At 46.4% G+C, this 16,754-nt stretch overlaps 5 protein-coding genes across 6 annotated transcripts; 2 read left to right on the top strand and 3 right to left on the bottom strand.

The window, feature by feature from the left end:
• Positions 1–728: 728 nt before the first annotated feature.
• BDBG_05643 (uncharacterized protein) lies at positions 729–2,237 on the bottom strand (the record flags this gene model as incomplete). Its single annotated transcript, XM_031722252.1, has 5 exons — positions 729–870; positions 950–1,482; positions 1,669–1,810; positions 1,868–1,900; positions 2,073–2,237. Coding segments are annotated over 5 exons (983 nt in total), but the record flags the coding sequence as incomplete, so codon positions are not given.
• Positions 2,238–3,029: 792 nt separating this feature from the next.
• On the top strand, positions 3,030–3,682 carry BDBG_05642 (uncharacterized protein; the record flags this gene model as incomplete). Its single annotated transcript, XM_031722251.1, has 2 exons — positions 3,030–3,224; positions 3,421–3,682. Exons 1-2 carry the CDS (start codon positions 3,154–3,156, stop codon positions 3,680–3,682), a joined length of 333 nt encoding a protein of 110 aa, XP_031579086.1. The 5' UTR covers positions 3,030–3,153.
• A 3,667-nt stretch (positions 3,683–7,349) lies between these two features.
• Positions 7,350–10,008, bottom strand: BDBG_05640 (uncharacterized protein). Its single transcript, XM_002624086.2, has 3 exons — positions 9,938–10,008; positions 9,459–9,855; positions 7,350–9,397 (listed from the first exon to the last, which is right to left on the bottom strand). Exon 3 carries the CDS (start codon positions 9,340–9,342, stop codon positions 8,023–8,025), a length of 1,320 nt encoding a protein of 439 aa, XP_002624132.1. The 5' UTR covers positions 9,343–9,397; positions 9,459–9,855; positions 9,938–10,008; the 3' UTR covers positions 7,350–8,022.
• A 198-nt stretch (positions 10,009–10,206) lies between these two features.
• Positions 10,207–15,380, bottom strand: BDBG_05639 (uncharacterized protein). Its single transcript, XM_002624085.2, has one exon. The coding sequence runs from the start codon at positions 14,124–14,126 to the stop codon at positions 12,165–12,167; it is 1,962 nt and encodes a 653-aa protein (XP_002624131.1). The 5' UTR covers positions 14,127–15,380; the 3' UTR covers positions 10,207–12,164.
• BDBG_05638 lies at positions 14,345–16,382 on the top strand. 2 transcript variants are annotated; one of them, XM_031722250.1, is made up of 3 exons: positions 14,345–14,808; positions 15,056–15,354; positions 15,737–16,373. In XM_031722250.1, the coding sequence occupies exons 1-3, from the start codon at positions 14,796–14,798 to the stop codon at positions 16,259–16,261; spliced, it is 837 nt and encodes a 278-aa protein (XP_031579085.1). In that variant the 5' UTR covers positions 14,345–14,795; the 3' UTR covers positions 16,262–16,373. The 2 variants fall into 2 exon arrangements, with proteins under 2 accessions (XP_031579085.1, XP_002624130.1); XM_002624084.2 differs by having other exon boundaries at positions 14,435–15,354; positions 15,737–16,382.
• Positions 16,383–16,754: the final 372 nt, after the last annotated feature.

Below are 16,754 nucleotides of genomic sequence, written 5' to 3'. Positions count from 1 at the left end.
GTGTATGCTCGCGAATTCGACTGGCGGCAGGTTTACAGGTAAATGAATACAACAAAGGATTATTTTCAGTCCAGAAATTTTCAACAGAATCGGAATCGTACCAATGAGACAACCCCAAGCAATAGGAATGGGAATTTTAAGATTGGAAAGACAAGAGCGGACATCAAGGATGTTTTCAGCGAGGAGCTGTCCCACATTGTCGGGCCTCTAGCATCCCGCTTTTGCACCGTATGTGGCCGACATAACATATAAATCTGCAAGGAAAAGGATAGTTAAAATAAAAGGGGATCCATTCATGGACCGGTGCCCTATTCCTCTTAAAATCCCTGTGGATGACGAAGGGCCTTCCCAATGAAACATTTAAACGCCATTCCGAAGGAGTTAACACTTTAAACGAGGAGACTGGGTGTTTCAGGTATATACTGCGGTGCCCCGGATTCAAACAGCAATGTCTCGCGCACCGTATCACCCCTTCCGGTATAACGATAAAAAATCTTCTTGAATCATCCCGCTCAGTTTTCGATTGCACAGAACATCGTGTGTGTATATGACGGCGTGTGTTTTCGTATCAATGGACGTCTGTCGATTCCACGCCCGGCGCTGTAGGAATGGCACTATGGATATGTTGAGCTAAGTTCTCTATATAGACGTGATTTCACAAATGCTTACAAACACCAACAACAGTCCCCTCGTCACAATCTACCTCACCAACCTTGTAGTATCACCTCGGACGTTCCCTCACATGATAGCCTTTGGCTCATTAGCCACTGTTTCTCTCACTATGCTTCACTTCGACAACATTACCTAGACTTGTGTAATGCTGCGAAGCATCGTTCGTCCTGGTCTTCCGTGCGGGGCCAAGCTCTGAATCTTTGGATCCCGTTTAGCGTATCTCAAAACTCCAGCCTCATCATCAACCCCAGGATTCGTGGAACTATTTGTCGCTCACCTTTTTCTGTAGGGACCAGACGAGAAGCTGAAGCTCCACTCAGCGGGCGTAACGCCTCTCCTTGATTCATTGGAGGATGGTGTTGCTCACTCCGAGCTAGTAGACTCGCATTTGACTGAGACGGATGTGCGAACTCCGCTGGGATATTACTATAACCCAGAAGATTGCTATTTTGGTGAGGTGGGCTTGCGAAAGCTGGCGGTGAGCTATGATCGTTTTCGACATTGGCGGGGTATCCTGAACGGTAAACGAGTTGAGGATTGCCGATTCGCGAATTATATCCGCTACCGTCTGATGAGTCCTGGGCCACCGGTGGAGGTGGATTCCCCCGTTTCGATGACAGATGATACTGAGTGCGCTTGTGTGGAATCTCTGTATTGGGGCTCTGCGATCTATGCTGTTTTTTAAATCTGTTTTCCCTGCCGCGTGGTCCGGCCTCTCGTTGGTCCAGGGCATATATATTCAACTCCCGAGCGGTGTCTACCACATCACGGTATTGGCTCCTCTCGTCGTTCTGCTGACCTGAATATACGCTACGTGATGTGCTATATTCTCATTAGCTCAACTCAACGTTTGACGTCCTTCCCTGGATTATGAATCCAAGAAGAAAGATGTTTATGGTAGTGCATTAATATGTCTAGCTTGAAGGGACTTGATTTGGAGCAATACTCTACGGTTCTTGGAACTTTAGGTGAATGTTCTGCTATTCCTTGTCTAACCGGTCTCTTTTCAACTTGTGCGGCTGGCTGCTGATTCTGTGGATCACATCCTGTTCGGCGATATTCTGTACTATATGCCCACGGTTCTCGGCCAAAAGATTCTGAGGTGTCCGTTTCCTCAAAATCTGCGAGTCGGTTGTGACTGGGTTCTTCTGTCAGTCTGCCCCACCGGGCCATAATTCTAAATCCGAGGACGTACCTAGACATGTTTTTGGCCGATTTGCGCCCGCTCCTAAGTTCGGCTATGATGTCAACAATACGATAAAAATGCAGGAAGAAGGCAAAAATATCTATCAAATGCTTTGTTCTTTGGTCACATAAGAGCACAAAATCACCGGATGCCCTCTTGCGACCCATAATGCTTAGGAGGAGGAAGAATGCGAACCATAAATAAACCAGCTAACCTTGCGGCTCAGCAATTTTGTTCAGAATGGAGGTGGCGCCAGGGATGCAAGTTGTGTTGGCTTTGCCTAACTGATGTGTAAAGATATTGAACAGCTGATCGAGAGGTGCCTTTTCGCGAATCATGCAGGACGCTAAACGAACCTGACGCTTTTTTTCCTCCATAGATACGCACAATAGCGGCATATCCAATGCATGTCTACCTATTTCCAAAGCACATATACCCGATGACTGGGAAGTTCGTCCTGCAAATGGCCACATGCCATATCCGATTTAGCCCTTTTGGGCCACTCGTTGTCAATCTCCCGACCTCCTCAACCAGAGGACACTTATCCAGAGGTTCGTGATGTCTTTCTCAACCTGTATAGGTGAGCAAAACTGGTCAGTCCGGCAATCCCGCATAAAATACTTCAACAGGAAATTGTCTTTCTAAACGCATACCTGCCGGGCGCCAACATGAATTTATCTCGCTTGGCAAGTCAGCACATGCCCTAAATGACATTCTGACAGTATCACACACTCTCTCTCAATCAGACCAATTATGGTATCCCTAGCGGTCAGTTACCAGCACTCTGCTCCCCATATTCAGTCAAACAAATGAAGAGCACCATTGGTACCATGGTATTGTATTGAAAATGCGACCCTGGGTTATGTCATGTTATTTTTCCACGTTGGTAAGGCTGGGTATTGATACTGTATAGTGATTACCGCAAAACGTTCCTTTACAATACGGATGCGAAGTTTCAGAGAAAGCAACAGTGTCTTGTTTGCCCGTTATTGTGGACCCATGATAATGGGACTACCCTTCGAGGGCTTCCTTTTCGCTTACAACATAATATATCTTCTATAGGCGGCATGATTCGCGGGCTTAGATGCACCCAGGGTAATGGACATGACTGCCGAGACTTATTGTCAATGTTCTGAAATATTTAAAGTACCAAGTGTGAATTACCCTCTGTCCACTTCAATGCCTCAGATAAAAGGTGAATGAATAAATATGCTCTCCATGGCTAAGTCTCAACCCATCCTCCCTGATATAAAAGCAGTTGTTAAGCATTTTTTGTAGCTCATCCGATCTGGACGATGCTTCTACTTGTCAAATCAGTTCAAACACAACCCTTTCGGAATCCAGATGGCTTCTCAAATGCACAAGTGTAAATAGGCGCAGATCCGATGCGATGCATGTATGTACAGTACATGTACCATCCGTTTTGTGAAACCCCCAGCATTTGCGACGGAAATAAGAGAACGCTGTCTTCAATAAAGGCACAGTCATTCATTCCAGTGTCTACCGATATCCTATTCAAACCTCAAACCCGAACGCCAGGGACCTAATTATGATCGAGATAGATTGGATCCACTATTCCATAAAGGAATCCCTAAGCTGGGTCGAGTATCGGAAGAACGGGGCGAATATCCAGCTCCCGGAGACAACTATCGTGGACTTGAAGATGACCTGATCGTGCAAAATTATCAGCTAGAAAGAGAGCTAAGCAAGACATTTCAATACATGAAGCACTCTAATGAAGAGGGTACTAGCACGTATTCAGATGATTTGGATGACGACATCTCCGGTAGGAGTGAAGTATCTGTTGGCTTTGGAAACATCTAAACATGCGATCAAAGCGAAAAGCCTTGTCGAGTGAGAAAGCAGCGACAGGCAATTTTAAACCAATGTTGGGTGATGAATCAGAAGGCTTCCTTGATCAACTTGAGGTCTTTACGAATGAGCGGATAAATAACTGAACTCTCTGGAGGAAAATGCTGGACCCGTCCACCAAGAATACAAGGATCAGAGTATCAGAGTTTGCTATGGTATCCTTCAGTGTGACGCAGGTGGTTCCGGTACCAGTCTTATCATTCGAGCCAGCTTCTGGGCAGCTTGAGAACACTCTGTTGGGAAATAGAATCAAGGATTATCTTTGTTTTCTGAAGCAGACTCTACGCAAGCTCATGATCCCATCAGCAACCTAAATAAGTGGCTTCTGCATCAACTTCGCATCTCCATTTTTGAAATGTTCTTCTACAAGGTTATTACAAGGTTTGACATTGGGAACCCGACGAGCAAACCTTCTATTTATCGATTCAGTGATAAGACTTCCACCCCAACGCATAACACCCCTAATCTCCAATTACGGGTTCTCCTTTCAACGTCCTTGAAAATCGGGGTTTAAGATCGCAGTCCATCCCAGATGAGTATACAAAGCGCGGCACCTACACTAAGTTCTAGCCGAAATACAAATTGGCAAAGCTGGGTCCAGGACCCAGTCAGTCCTGCGGCACTAAGATAGCGAAATGGCCACTTTGCCTGGGTATCATGATGATATGTATCCGGTCGAGCAACCTTTTATCCGCCAGTATCCCCTGACTTATCTTACAGTCCTTGGAAAGGATTGAATTGGTGCATATACTAGGTGCATACATATGCCAAAATATGTTTGATTATCAAATTGAATTCTATGTGACACTTGTTTTACGGTTCCCCAAGTCCTTCCGTTTCTTAATAATGCCTTGGGCTTTGTGGGTATTACTCTTTTCTATCTATTATTTCTTCAGTTTACGCAAATTGGTAATTGGTTGGTAGACGGGATTGGGCGCATAGGGGAATTCTCAATTTTCTGATATTTCATTTCACTTTTCATCCTTTGCTTCGGATTACCTTCATTTTTTTATTCTCTTGGTGTGCAACTGCCTATGGTGAATGGCGCAGCGAACATCGATTATTTTCTTGCGGTGAGTTTGGTTTGACGCTGTACGTTCTTGTGGACCCAGACATCATCAGCTTTCAGAGGATCGAAATGGGCGATAAATTTCTGCGCCCCTTAGTCGACATTGTCGTCAGCAATTCGAAAGCGAGCCAATTCAAGCTTCCCAAACTTCATCAACTTAGCAGACGCTGGGCGCCCAAAGAAAAGAAAAAAGAAAAGAAAACATCCCCGCTTCTTTATCACTTATCTACGTGGTGCGAACAGTTGAATTCCGAGAGGAGCCGGTCTGGTGCCATTTGCTATTGCTTTCACCAACAGAGTCCCGTTACTCTATCCACTCACTGACTAACACATCACAACTGATATTTCCCCCTCTAGACCTAATTACAACATACCCTCCTTCAGACGGACATAAATTGCAGACTGTACGGCTTATTCGTTGTAAAATTAACCAGTACGGGGTTAATGATTTCATGAGTCGAGTGTAACCCTCCAAGGCTTGGGCGCAACTTCCTGCTGATTTGTTTAACCCCATGTGAAGTACTATTTATTTCTTTCGTGGGACGGGAATACCTGTGGATTTTTTGTTTTCCAGGAACGAGGACATTTCTAACACGCGACTATTCTCAACCCCCCCTCCTAGTTCGTTAGGGCTTTTCCGAAGCCAATCGACGTTAAAGTGGACGGACGGACTAACTCTATAAATCAAGGGCCGCTGTAACAGCTTTCCGGATTAGGGTACATGGAACTATCCAACCATCAATTATAACTTCTTCTGGCAGACGGGATACTACCTCTTGTTACGACAATACGAGAGCAACAATCTTGAAAGTTGCACTAGATAAGCGTGTCAGCCGCGTTATATGCATGGCCGGCCATACATACGCGCTTTTTACGAGATTAATGTCTCCATTTTTCGGGCCCTTGGGACGCAAGTCGGCGTTCCATAGAATATATCTGATTATTTATTGACACTGATTTTAGGGCCGGCCACTGAAGCCATCAAGATTCCCTTCGAAGTATTTCTGTTACAAAACGGTGATTAAATTCCAACGCCACTCATGGCCATTGAACATAAACAATGACCCCGAGAAATTCTAACATTGGATCAACTACGAATCTCGCAACTATGTAACGGAATGTTATGATGCCGTATTGATACAGTTCTAGCTTTTTGTGCAACAGCCCTTGTTCCCTGTATTACGAATACCCGGTTTGGAATCCAGCCAGTGGGCGAGCTTTCCCATAGATGCCCCCGTTAGATCCTTGAACATTTCTATCTGCATACCTTGGCAATCTAATGACTGTTCGTCAGCAAAACTCATACAATATTGTTTATTATCGGTCATATCAACCCTCCATTGACGGCTATACCAAAGGAAGATACTCCCTAGCTCCCGCTCGCTGTATCAGGTTAAAGATGTTTATCCTGTCTCTTCTTCCCTTTTTCGTGGACCGCATGGATTTATCATGCTTGTCACCTTGTGTCAAATTTATAGTGGTAGGGCAAACTGAGGTTTGTTCGCCACTTTGTTGGAGATCGGTTTGTGCCAAGCCGGCACACTAACGATAAATTCCAATCGCCCTAGCCGCGGGGTTTATTGAGATTTGGTTCACGCAGAAGAAAGTCAGGATGATATTATCCATATTCCAAATCAAAACATGGAGTAGTAAAATATATTCAGACCTATATTATCCCTTCAACTTCTTTCTAATAGTTATATTTAAATCTCGAATTTCCAAATGTTCAAAGGCCACCTCTTAAAACTTTGGCTGCCGCCATGCTCATTGCTATCAAACACATTCCTCTGCTTTCCCTGACGAGTTTCTTGAGCGGGAAATAGGCCATGCAACCAAGAGTGCTTACAATGTCCGATATATCCGGGCTGTCAAGTAACCTGATAAGACCTGTATTTTGTTTAATTAAACATACCTGAAACCTGGTGAGTGGTAGTTCTTCTCAGTGGACAGAAACACAGCGCTGAATGCCGGAAAAGCCACTCGCGGTGCTCACTTCTTCATCCCCAGCGTAACCCGCAGCTATCGTTCTCAGAATCACTAAACCGTTCGCCGTGCTTTGACTCCACAGGCGCAGAGAGCACGGGGCCCTTCCATTATTTTTAAGTTCCGGAAGATCCCAGCGAACCAAAAGCCACAATTTTAAACTTGCGGCCCGCACTAACTCAAAATAACCTTAAATACAGTTGATGGGCATGAAATATAAACACCAGGACAAAATTTTAGCAGAGCGGTTAAATGTCATGAGTAATAATCCGAGCTGACAACGGGCCGTGTTCGATGGCCGCCTTTGCACAAGGCCTAAATTGATAAGATGATAATGTACAGGCCCACAAACGGCCCGCATCAACCATTCAACGCCCCGGCCGCGCTGGTTAGTTTGTTGGAAGTTGAGGATAGGTTTCGTTAGAAAATTGCCACTAAGACCACACAAGGGTAAATACAGCATTGAATGACCATGCTGTACTATATCTTATCAGATAATCGACGTTGTGGAAGCCTGGCATGTGAAAGCGACGCGTCAACGGTGAATAATATCTCACAAAAAAAATGGCAAAGAGACCAGATAGCAGCCTATTAAACTAACTAAAGTGATCCTTTCTGTCGCGCTCTCTGATAGAAATACACACATGCTGCCGCTAAATTTCTTGTACAGCTAGCTATTCCCCCGTGGATTGGCACAGGAGGAGGTTAAATTAGGGAATCTTTTTGAAGCTCAGATGACACGCTCCACACATAAATTGATAATTGCCTAAGTACATACATGTGCAACAGCAGTTTCGCATTTGCCTAACTGTAGCGATCGGCCAAAAACTGACTTAACACAGCACAAGGAAGGAAACGTTCACGTGTTTGGACATATTGCCCAGTATTACAATCTCAGACCTTCAAGAGCAGCAAGAGGGACTAGCAGAACAAAACTCCAGTAGCCATAACTTTATTCACACAAACTCCAGTTTCCATTTTCATATCAAGTTGCGCTGAGTACACATCTAGGTACATATCAAAACAGTCCTGCCCTTCCCATTTCCGCTTCCGTTTCCATGTCCATCACCATTGTACATACATCCATGCATAACTACGTAAAATAAAAGGGAATAAGCATAAAAGCGAACAGCTTGGGGGAAAAATAAATAAATGAGGCCATGCCCATGTCAATAAACAAGGCCAAAAAACTGAGCAAAATTCAAATATTCCCCAAACAAATCACATACATACCAATCCCCTAGGATACCCGACTATCATAATCCTCCCCCTCACTCTCACTCAAACTATCCCTCCTTCCCCTCCCACGCCTACCTCGCTCCCCACCATCCGCACGCCGATACCCGTTCGACAATCCCGGAATAGGATGATGGTAACTCCTCGTGCCGGTCCCCGTATCCGAATGCTCCCCAAGCGCAACCTGCTCATACGTGTAATCCGAACTATGCGTCGAAGATAAATCCAACGGCGCCGCATAACTGCCCGGCATCGCGGTGCGCTCCCGCTTGCGCGGGCTTGACTGGCGGGAACGATTGGAAATATGGGCGGCGGCAGGGACGCTTGAGCGCGGGCCGCGGGGACGGGTTGACGTGGAGGGAGCGACGGAACCGCGGCTACTACGGTGGTAGTGCTGGTGGCTATCGTCGCGGCGTCGGGAAGAAGCGACAGTAGGGTCGCGCAGTTGGTGTTTCTCCGTGGCGACGGTGAATGCATCGTCCTCGCCAGTGGTGAAGGAGAAGCCTGAAGCGTTACGTTGGCGCTGCGAGCGGCGGCGGTCCGGTTCATAGCCTGGCAGTGGACCGACGTGACTATGGGTCTGAGTCTGGCTTTGGCTCCATTCGCTGTCCTCGTGGCCGTTCGAAGTTGTGTAGTCTGAGGTATGATATTCACCTTCCGGCTCACGGTTAAGTCCACCCACTTTAGCAGGCTTCTCATGCCGGTATGCGCGCATATCTTCATCCGCGCCACCTTCCCACTCCTCATCCCTCCGCTTGCGCAGCAACTTCTCCTTCGTTGTCTCCCTGATACCCTTGCGTCGCGGCTTCTCGCCAGATACGGTTGAGCTATCAACCGTGGTCGTAGCATCCGTGCTACTCTGATAATCACTGTACCCCTTACCAACAACGCTCCCACCGCCCAATTTCGTGCTCTTGGTGGCGGCACTGAGCGTTCTGCCATGTGAATCCTTCCGGCGTAGTACTGTAGATTTGTATTCTTCCCAGTCACCCTTGCGCCACACGAAGCCGCCATTCTTCGCCCAGAAGAAGAACCAAATGGCAGCCAACACGAAAGCAGCTCCCAAAATGGCAAAAAGAGCCATTAGGCCCGCCATGTTTATGCTGGTGGGGTTGACGATGCCACGACTGGGCTGGACGGGATTTGAACCTGGGTTATCGCGCGGGGCGAGGGGTTCGGCTACCTCTGTGACCGGAGAGGAGAGTGCGCGTTCGCGGAGTTGAGAGATGGGGAAGTTGTGCGATGTTTTGCGTTTAGAGAGCTTTGTGATATACTCACTAAACTTACCGGATGAGCCCCCGGCATAGGTAAGGAATGGAGGCATGGCTATGGTTTTTGATGGGTTGCTGATTCAGACGGTGAAGACGAGATGGTGAGACCTGTATGTTTGTTAAGAACAAGGCCCAAGAACCAAATTCCCGAAGAAGGCACTGATGCCACACACACACACACACACACACACACACGCACACGCACACGCTGAGCGCGCGTTCTAACCCTCTATCTGCTACCCTTTCCGGTTGATTTGAATGGTTCTCAGCCAGCGGTCCCCGAACAAGCTGAGCCCAAACCAGCTCAAGCTGGAAGGGAATCAGCCAGACAGCGCTGCGATCTTAGTAGTTGCTTTTCTCGCTTCGCCTCATATAGCTGCAATAAGGAGAGAGGTTCCTCTGGTGGCAGTCAAATCGCGTCAAGGAGCCACTCCGAACGATCGACTGGTATGTAGCTCGTAGTAGATATCGGGTGAAGGAACCGGTGCGGGAAATATATATAACAGCGAGAGACCAGGCACTGTAGAAGATAAGATAGTGGGGGGGTGGGTTGGGTTGTGGATTCGCTAAAATACGAGTTAAAAAGATCAGTATTCGTCAAACGATAAAAGCAGGAGCAGGAACAAAGTCAAGTCGAGAAAGGCTCACCACTCGCTTTTCTCAACCTCAACCTCAGCGTCGATTGTTAGGAATAATCGGAAGGCTGGGGAGTTGTGTGACCTCATCTCCCAATCTCCATTCCATTCCCCAGCCGCCGCCTTTTTTTTGTTTACATCAGCCCGTTGCGCGGGACAACGTTGCTTATGTCAGCATGTGGTACCCAACACGTGACTCTGGCCAGATCGTCCGTTTATGGTTAGCGCAGATCTGGGCCGGATTTACAACTGTGGATAAGTGCGGGAAGTTCATCTCAGCCATTGGAAAAAATGTAGTTAAGAGAATTTCTATAAAGTTTGAAGAGAAGCAGTTTTCATGAAAAACAGTGAAAGAAAAGTAATAATAAATTGAGACTACCCTACATTATACAGAAATTCACTAAGAAAAGAATATAAAGAAAATGAACAAATTAAGGGGTAGAAGCAACAGGGGTGAAAAATATGAAAAAGAAAAGGGAAAAAAAACAAAAAGGGGGTATAGAACATAATGAATATAAAAGGGGGACAAAATATCCAGCTGCAAATAAAAGACTGAGCAAGGAGCGTAAGCCGCGGGGTAGTAAGAATTTGGAGCACTGCTTGCTCGAATCAAATGGGGATTGATGTGGGAGAGGGGGACAGGAGGGAGGTTTGTAAAACCCTCTTCACCCCTCCTAGCCATCCGGACGCTTAAACCCGCTCATTAGGAAATGTAAACAAGAAACAAGGAGAAGAATAATAGGAAGCAAGAATAATAACGGCGCTCGCAGGGGAAGGGGGGAAAATGGAACTTGGCAATTGGAAATCGGAAATCAGAAATCGGACGAAAAGAAGCTTGAGAGTTAAAAAAAAAAAAAAAAAAAAAAAAAAAAAAAAAAAAAAGAAAGAAAGAAAGAAAGAAAGAAAAGATTTAGCAGAGAATAATAGGATTGTATGAAAAGTATAGCAAGCAAATTTGCTAGAGTCAAACAATGAATAAGAGCAAGGGATGAAATGAAATGGATAAAACAAGAAGAGGGAAAAAGGAACGCTTATTATATATGAGAGTAGTTGGGCGTTAATGATTAAAAAGTGAAGATGATGACAAGAGGGGAAGAAAAACGGAAGCCAGAAAATAATAGTAATAAATAATAATAAATCGCCATTCATTGTAAAAAACCAAAACAAACAAAAAATGAAAAATGAAAAATGAAAAATGAAAAAAACCAAATCGTTGAAAATCGTACAGATCATTAATTAACATGATTCAAACCTCCGCCAGCGCTCAGACAAATGAGAGTACACAGCAACATAAATAAATTAATAAAAAATCAAAAGAAAGATGGGGAGTAGGGAGTAAAGATGCGATGGGCAACAAAAAAGGGGTAACGGGACATTTTTTAGGGGATCGGATAGGGAAGTAGATAGAGGTGGAAGAGGGAGAGAAGCTGAGTAGGGATTGAGTGAATCGCACGTAGCCTACGTAGGTAGGTGTAAATAGGGGTAGTAAGGCGGGGGTGGGGTGGGCAATAAATCAAAAACAAAAGTTCCAATCATGCACATATGCAAAAGAAATGCAAAATATCAAAATAAATCGCCCAAATCGTGAGAAAATGATAAGAATCCAGAAAAAGAAAAAGGATAAAATAGAGCGCAGGTGTGAAGGATGAAGTGAAAAAGAAAAAGATGAATAACACAAGAAAAGCATCAGTGATAAATGAAGGCGATGATTGGAGAGGAAATAACCAGAACTGCAGAAAGTAAGCATGATCAAAGTTAAGAATGAAGACATAACAAAAGGGGAGTTTTCAGGTACATGATTTTTTTCGTGACATCATCGCTTGCTTTCAAATCAAAAAAGGGGGATATATAGCAATAGAAAGAGAAGCAAAAGAAAAAGAAGAGAGCACGTTAGACATAACAAATATTTTTTTCCCGTAAAAAACAAAAAACTTTTGTTGGTTTTTCCAAAAAACCGACCCGGCCTCCCATTTTTGTCTTTTTCCAAAAGTGATTTCCCTTTCCTTCTTTTTCGCTTTTTGTATTTTTTTTTTTGCAAACGCGGTAAATTCCCCCCCCCCCGCGCGAGAAGGAAAAGTAAAAAAGTATTTGGAAATGCGATAAAATATAGCATTAAACCCTAAGCTTTTTTTTCAATGCGTTTTTTGAAAATCAAGAAAAACCATTAAAACCGGCAAAAAGGTAAAAACAGCAGGTAGTAATCGTTTTGCTGTAAAGCATATATGCAGCCCAGGCAGGGCTTACGACTCCAACAGGCCTCTTCCACTGTACCCAGAGCGGCTCGAGCGCCTACTCGCCCGATCAGAAGACGAATCCTGGCGAAGGCGTCTACTCTCCTCAATATCTCTCCGCGAACCACTAAGTGACTCCGAGCGCGAGAGGAAATACCGCTTTGGTCTCCGCCCTTCGATATTCACCTCCAAAGACCCTTCCTCGCCAGATCGTAAATTGATGACCTGCCGATCAATGTTGTCTTTGGGAACCCCGATCCTGAGCCCGCCAATCATCACTGTGATCTCATCGTCCTCGGGCCGACTGATGCCACTCTTGGTCTTGACGTCGCTGCCACGGCTGCTGTCTGTGCGGGTGCGGAGGCTGCCGCTGTCGCTGTCGGCGCGGTGGCTGCGTCGGGATTTCACGAGGGTGTCTAGTGTGAGCGGGGTGGCGCGGGAGGTTCGGGAGGATTGGTATTCTTCTGCCTCACGTTGCTTTTGGTCGAAGTCCTTGGGCTGTTCTAGGCCATAGACTGATGAGCGGCGGCGACTGTGTTCGATTGAAATCCTGGCAGCTCGTCCGGGGTCGTGGTAAGAGGTGGTTCTGATGCCTGCTTTGCCGGGTGCACTGGGTCGTCGCTCGGATAGGACGGCGTCTCTGGACTTCTTTCTGCCTAGTCGGCTTGGAGGTAGGGCTGCGCGAAGGTCATCCATATCGATGCCCTCTGGGCGCCGTGACGTGGTTGGGGTAGATGTTGCAGTGGCCGCTTTGCGGGCAGATGGTCGACGAGGGGGGATGATGACTTGGGGAGGGGGTTTGCTCTTGGGGACTGGGGGTGGTGGCATGCGGTAGAAATCTTCATCAGGGTCGTATGTCGACGGTTGAGACACTGACTCGCGGCGGGCACGAACTTCCCGAGAAGAAGGCTGTCGGTGTAGATCTTCGCTACGATGGGTGGAGGGTGAATGTGGGTATTCTACCACTGGTGTCCCGTACATTGAAGCCCGTCTGCCAGTTGGTTTTTCAGGCGATCGGGAGGTGGACGCGGCTCGTGGTCGTTCGAAATTAGGTGGTGGGGCGGACTCATATGCCATATGAGACGGGAGGGGAGGGGCAACAGGTCCGTTGGACATATACGGCTGCATATAGTGGGCGTATGCGGATGCGGATATTGGGGGCCCATGTTGTTCGTAGGCAGGGGTTTGAGGAACCATATGCATGTACATATTCATGTCTGGCATAGTCCCTGAGTGGAAACTCATGGGCCGACTCTGGTGATAAGAATTCGAACGGTCGCGACGAGATGATACGATTTCCTGACTAACGATAGGTGGATAATGGTATGACTGAGGATGAGGAGATGAGGGAATGTCGTAGCCATGAGATTGGGGATGCATATAGGAACCGTAATCGGCCGGATGAGGGTCGGGAAGAGGAGGGGGCCCCATAGGCATATGGTGGTATCCATATTGGTCACAATCCAGGCAGGTATCGGGGGCATGGCGTCCATGGGTGGATTCCCATTTTCTTGCCTTGGACGAGGACCGCTTGGGAGCAGGTCTGCTGGAGCTTCTGTGCACACCTGTTATTGTGTGCATCGTTGCTCCGCTAGAAGAAGAGGAGTGATGGGTTTCTCTTGATTCCCTATCCTTCCCCCTGGATTTTGATTTCTCTCTTTCTCTGTCGTCGGGACGGCCTCTCACGCGTTCGATATCCCTATTGGCGATGACAGTGTCCAGCTGAATAAAAGGAGGAGTTTTCTTCCCCGTGGGGAGTGAATCAGCACTGCCAACAGTGGCTGCTGTTCGGCTGGAGTATCCCGAGTCGCTCGCACCGTCAGTACTAGTGCCTGACTGTTGAATATCGGCCTTCGATCTTTTGACAGAAGCGTTGGCAACGGTGCGAGTCTCTGGAATGGTAACGTTGGCATCCTCATCAAAATCTTCGAAGAAGGCAGCGTACGATTGCTGAGAATTCCTGGAAGCCATGACTCGACTGTCGAGGTTTGGTGGGGCTTGCAGGTATGGTTCGCTCGGGAGGGTCCCGTTGGCTCGATGAATGTTGACCCAGACTGGGACTCTCGACGAACCGTCGAATCGTTCTCGACCAAGACAGCTGCGTGGCAACGCTGTTCTCTCTTTTTATCCCTGGTGTTGCAACAACTTGGATTTGCCAACAAACACTTCGGACTAGCGCGAAACTACTAATTCGTTTCCTTGAGAACTCCAAAAATGCCGTATTAAATATATATATATATATATATAGGTCGACTCCGTTTTTTTTCCCTTTATTCTTCCTCCACCCCACTTGTTGTGTCTTCTCTTCTCTCTTCTTTTCTTTTCGTTTCTTTTTTGTTATTCAAGATAATGTCGATTTGGGTATCGCCAGGCCGAAAGGAGTGAATGGAAATTTTTTTTAAAAAAAAGGAAGAAAAATATGACGTAATTAATTAATGACAGGAAAGAAGGGCAAAACTTGACACGGGGCTAGGCGAATTTGTTTCACCTGTACACAGTGGCTCTGAATTTCAGCTCTGAGAGGGAATCCACTGAGACAGTCAAGTGCTCCATCGAAGTCTTGAGGGAATAGTCGAAGAAGTGGAGGGGCTGCAAGGACAAGCTCAGACACTAACTGGGCAGCGGAGCAGACAGAAGTCGATGAAAAACAAAGGTAAAGAAAGAAAATATGACGGATAGTACATCAACTTCTTTCTTCTTCCCTTTGTATGTTTTTATTCTTCCCTTTAAGAAACGACTTTTTCGACGGTTTTCTTTTTTGGAGGAAGGGCTGCACGTTGTCTATCTAGGAGAGCAAAAAGAAGATGCCAGCAGCAGGGATGATGACAACTCGGGATGGGATATTTTGCAGACGCAACCTGATCAAAGACAAATAGTTAACGAAAGCGGACTAGCAACAGGACGACGAGGGCGGGAATTCAATTCTACAAAGCCCAGCCGGATATTTTTCAGGCGACGAGGGAAGAAATTTGGTGGTGCGATGCGGTGCGGTGCGGTACGTGTTGTCCAGGGCTGTCTTGGAGGCGAGAGATTCCTGCAGTGGGGTAACCGAGATCACCAGATCCGGTTGGACAGTCTGGAATTCGGGGCCCGGGAATGGTTGGTTGGAAATGCAGGTTTTAGTGCGAATGGTTGGAAGGGAAATGTGGTCCCGAGAGAGAGAGAGAGAGAGAGAGAGAGAGAGAGAGAGAGAGAGAGAGTGTGTGTGTGTGTGTGTGTGTGTGTGTGTCTGGGTGGTGTGGTGTGGTGTGGTGAGTGTGGGAGAGAGCGTGGATGCAATAAGCACGCGAAAGACAGCCAAAACGAAATCTAAAATGGATCGAGTTTGGCTTGTTTGGCGGGTGGGATTTGGGGTGTGAGGAGAAAAGAAGAAGAAGACGACGAAGGAGGAGAAGATAGTTATCCCTGCCCGTCTCTTATTTCTTTTTTTCTTTTTCTTTTGGTGGTATTATGTAGTGGCAGTTCGTTATCGATAGCGGAGGGATAGGATAGGTGAGGAAAAACGGCGGGCTTAGCGATTAGATAGCGTTGGGGGTGAACTCGGGGAGGCCGCTGGGCGATTGATTTGGAGTAGAACCTAGAGGATGCGAGGTGCCAGGTGCGAGGTGCGGGCTGCAAAAAAGTCGACGCTGGAGACGAGCGATCAATGGTATGAGGAATATACGAATGGCGACGGGAGACAGGCAAAGCGCGGTGGTGTGGTTGCAGTTGGAAGAGGGCAAAACGGTTCAGAGTGGGCGTTGCGCAGAGCTGAACGTCGCACACGGGAGTCGTGGTTGGCGATGGAGAAGCGATGGAAGACAAGGACGAGGACGAGGACAAGGACGGGGATGACGGCAGCAGGACGGTTGTCGTGTTTGACGCAGACTCGAGAAAGGCAGGGAGAGGATAATAATAACAATAATAATAGTGGTAAGGGTGAGAGGATGGAGATGGAGATGGAGGAGAGAAGAAGAGAAGAGGAGGAGGAGGAGGAGGAGAAGAAGAAGAAGAAGAAGAAGAAGAAGGGATTGGAGGCAGACACACAAAAGGGGGGACGGAAGCAGGAAAGACGAGGAGAAGGACGAAATCAGCCACGGGACACACACAAGGAAAGTAAAAAATAATAGCAAGAGATGAAAAAGATCAAAAAGAACAAAAAGAACAGTTACCGGCTTGCTGATGACTCGTTATCAGAATAAATATCAGCGGGACAATCCCGCCGAGGGTCCTTTCTTTGGAGTAATAAGTTAAATATGTCTTATTCTTTTATTCTTATTCTTATTCTTATACTTCTTCTTATCTTGCGATTCTTTTCTTTATCGTGTGCGCACAAGATTTAAAAATTTCCCGTCAGGCATCAATCTCGCAAATGCTAACTTATTATTTACTTCCTTTTCTTTATTCTTCTTTATTCTTCTTTATTCTTCTTCTTCTCCTTCTCCTTCTTTTGACATTTTACGCTCTTCTTCTCTATCGCTTAACTTATATTTTTGTATTATTTCCATGTTATCTCTTTTTATTTTTCAAACGTCAAGTTCAACCGCCTGCCTGAAAATCATCCATCCCATCCCATCCCATCCCTGACATTTCCTGTATCAGCATTGGTGTTAACCAAGC

Source organism: Blastomyces gilchristii (genome assembly GCF_000003855.2).
Source record: "Blastomyces gilchristii SLH14081 genomic scaffold supercont1.11, whole genome shotgun sequence".
Taxonomy (NCBI): Eukaryota; Fungi; Ascomycota; class Eurotiomycetes; order Onygenales; family Ajellomycetaceae; genus Blastomyces; species Blastomyces gilchristii.
The sequence above is the reverse complement of the archived record's forward strand: the minus strand, read 5'-3'. Positions and strand labels throughout refer to the sequence as shown.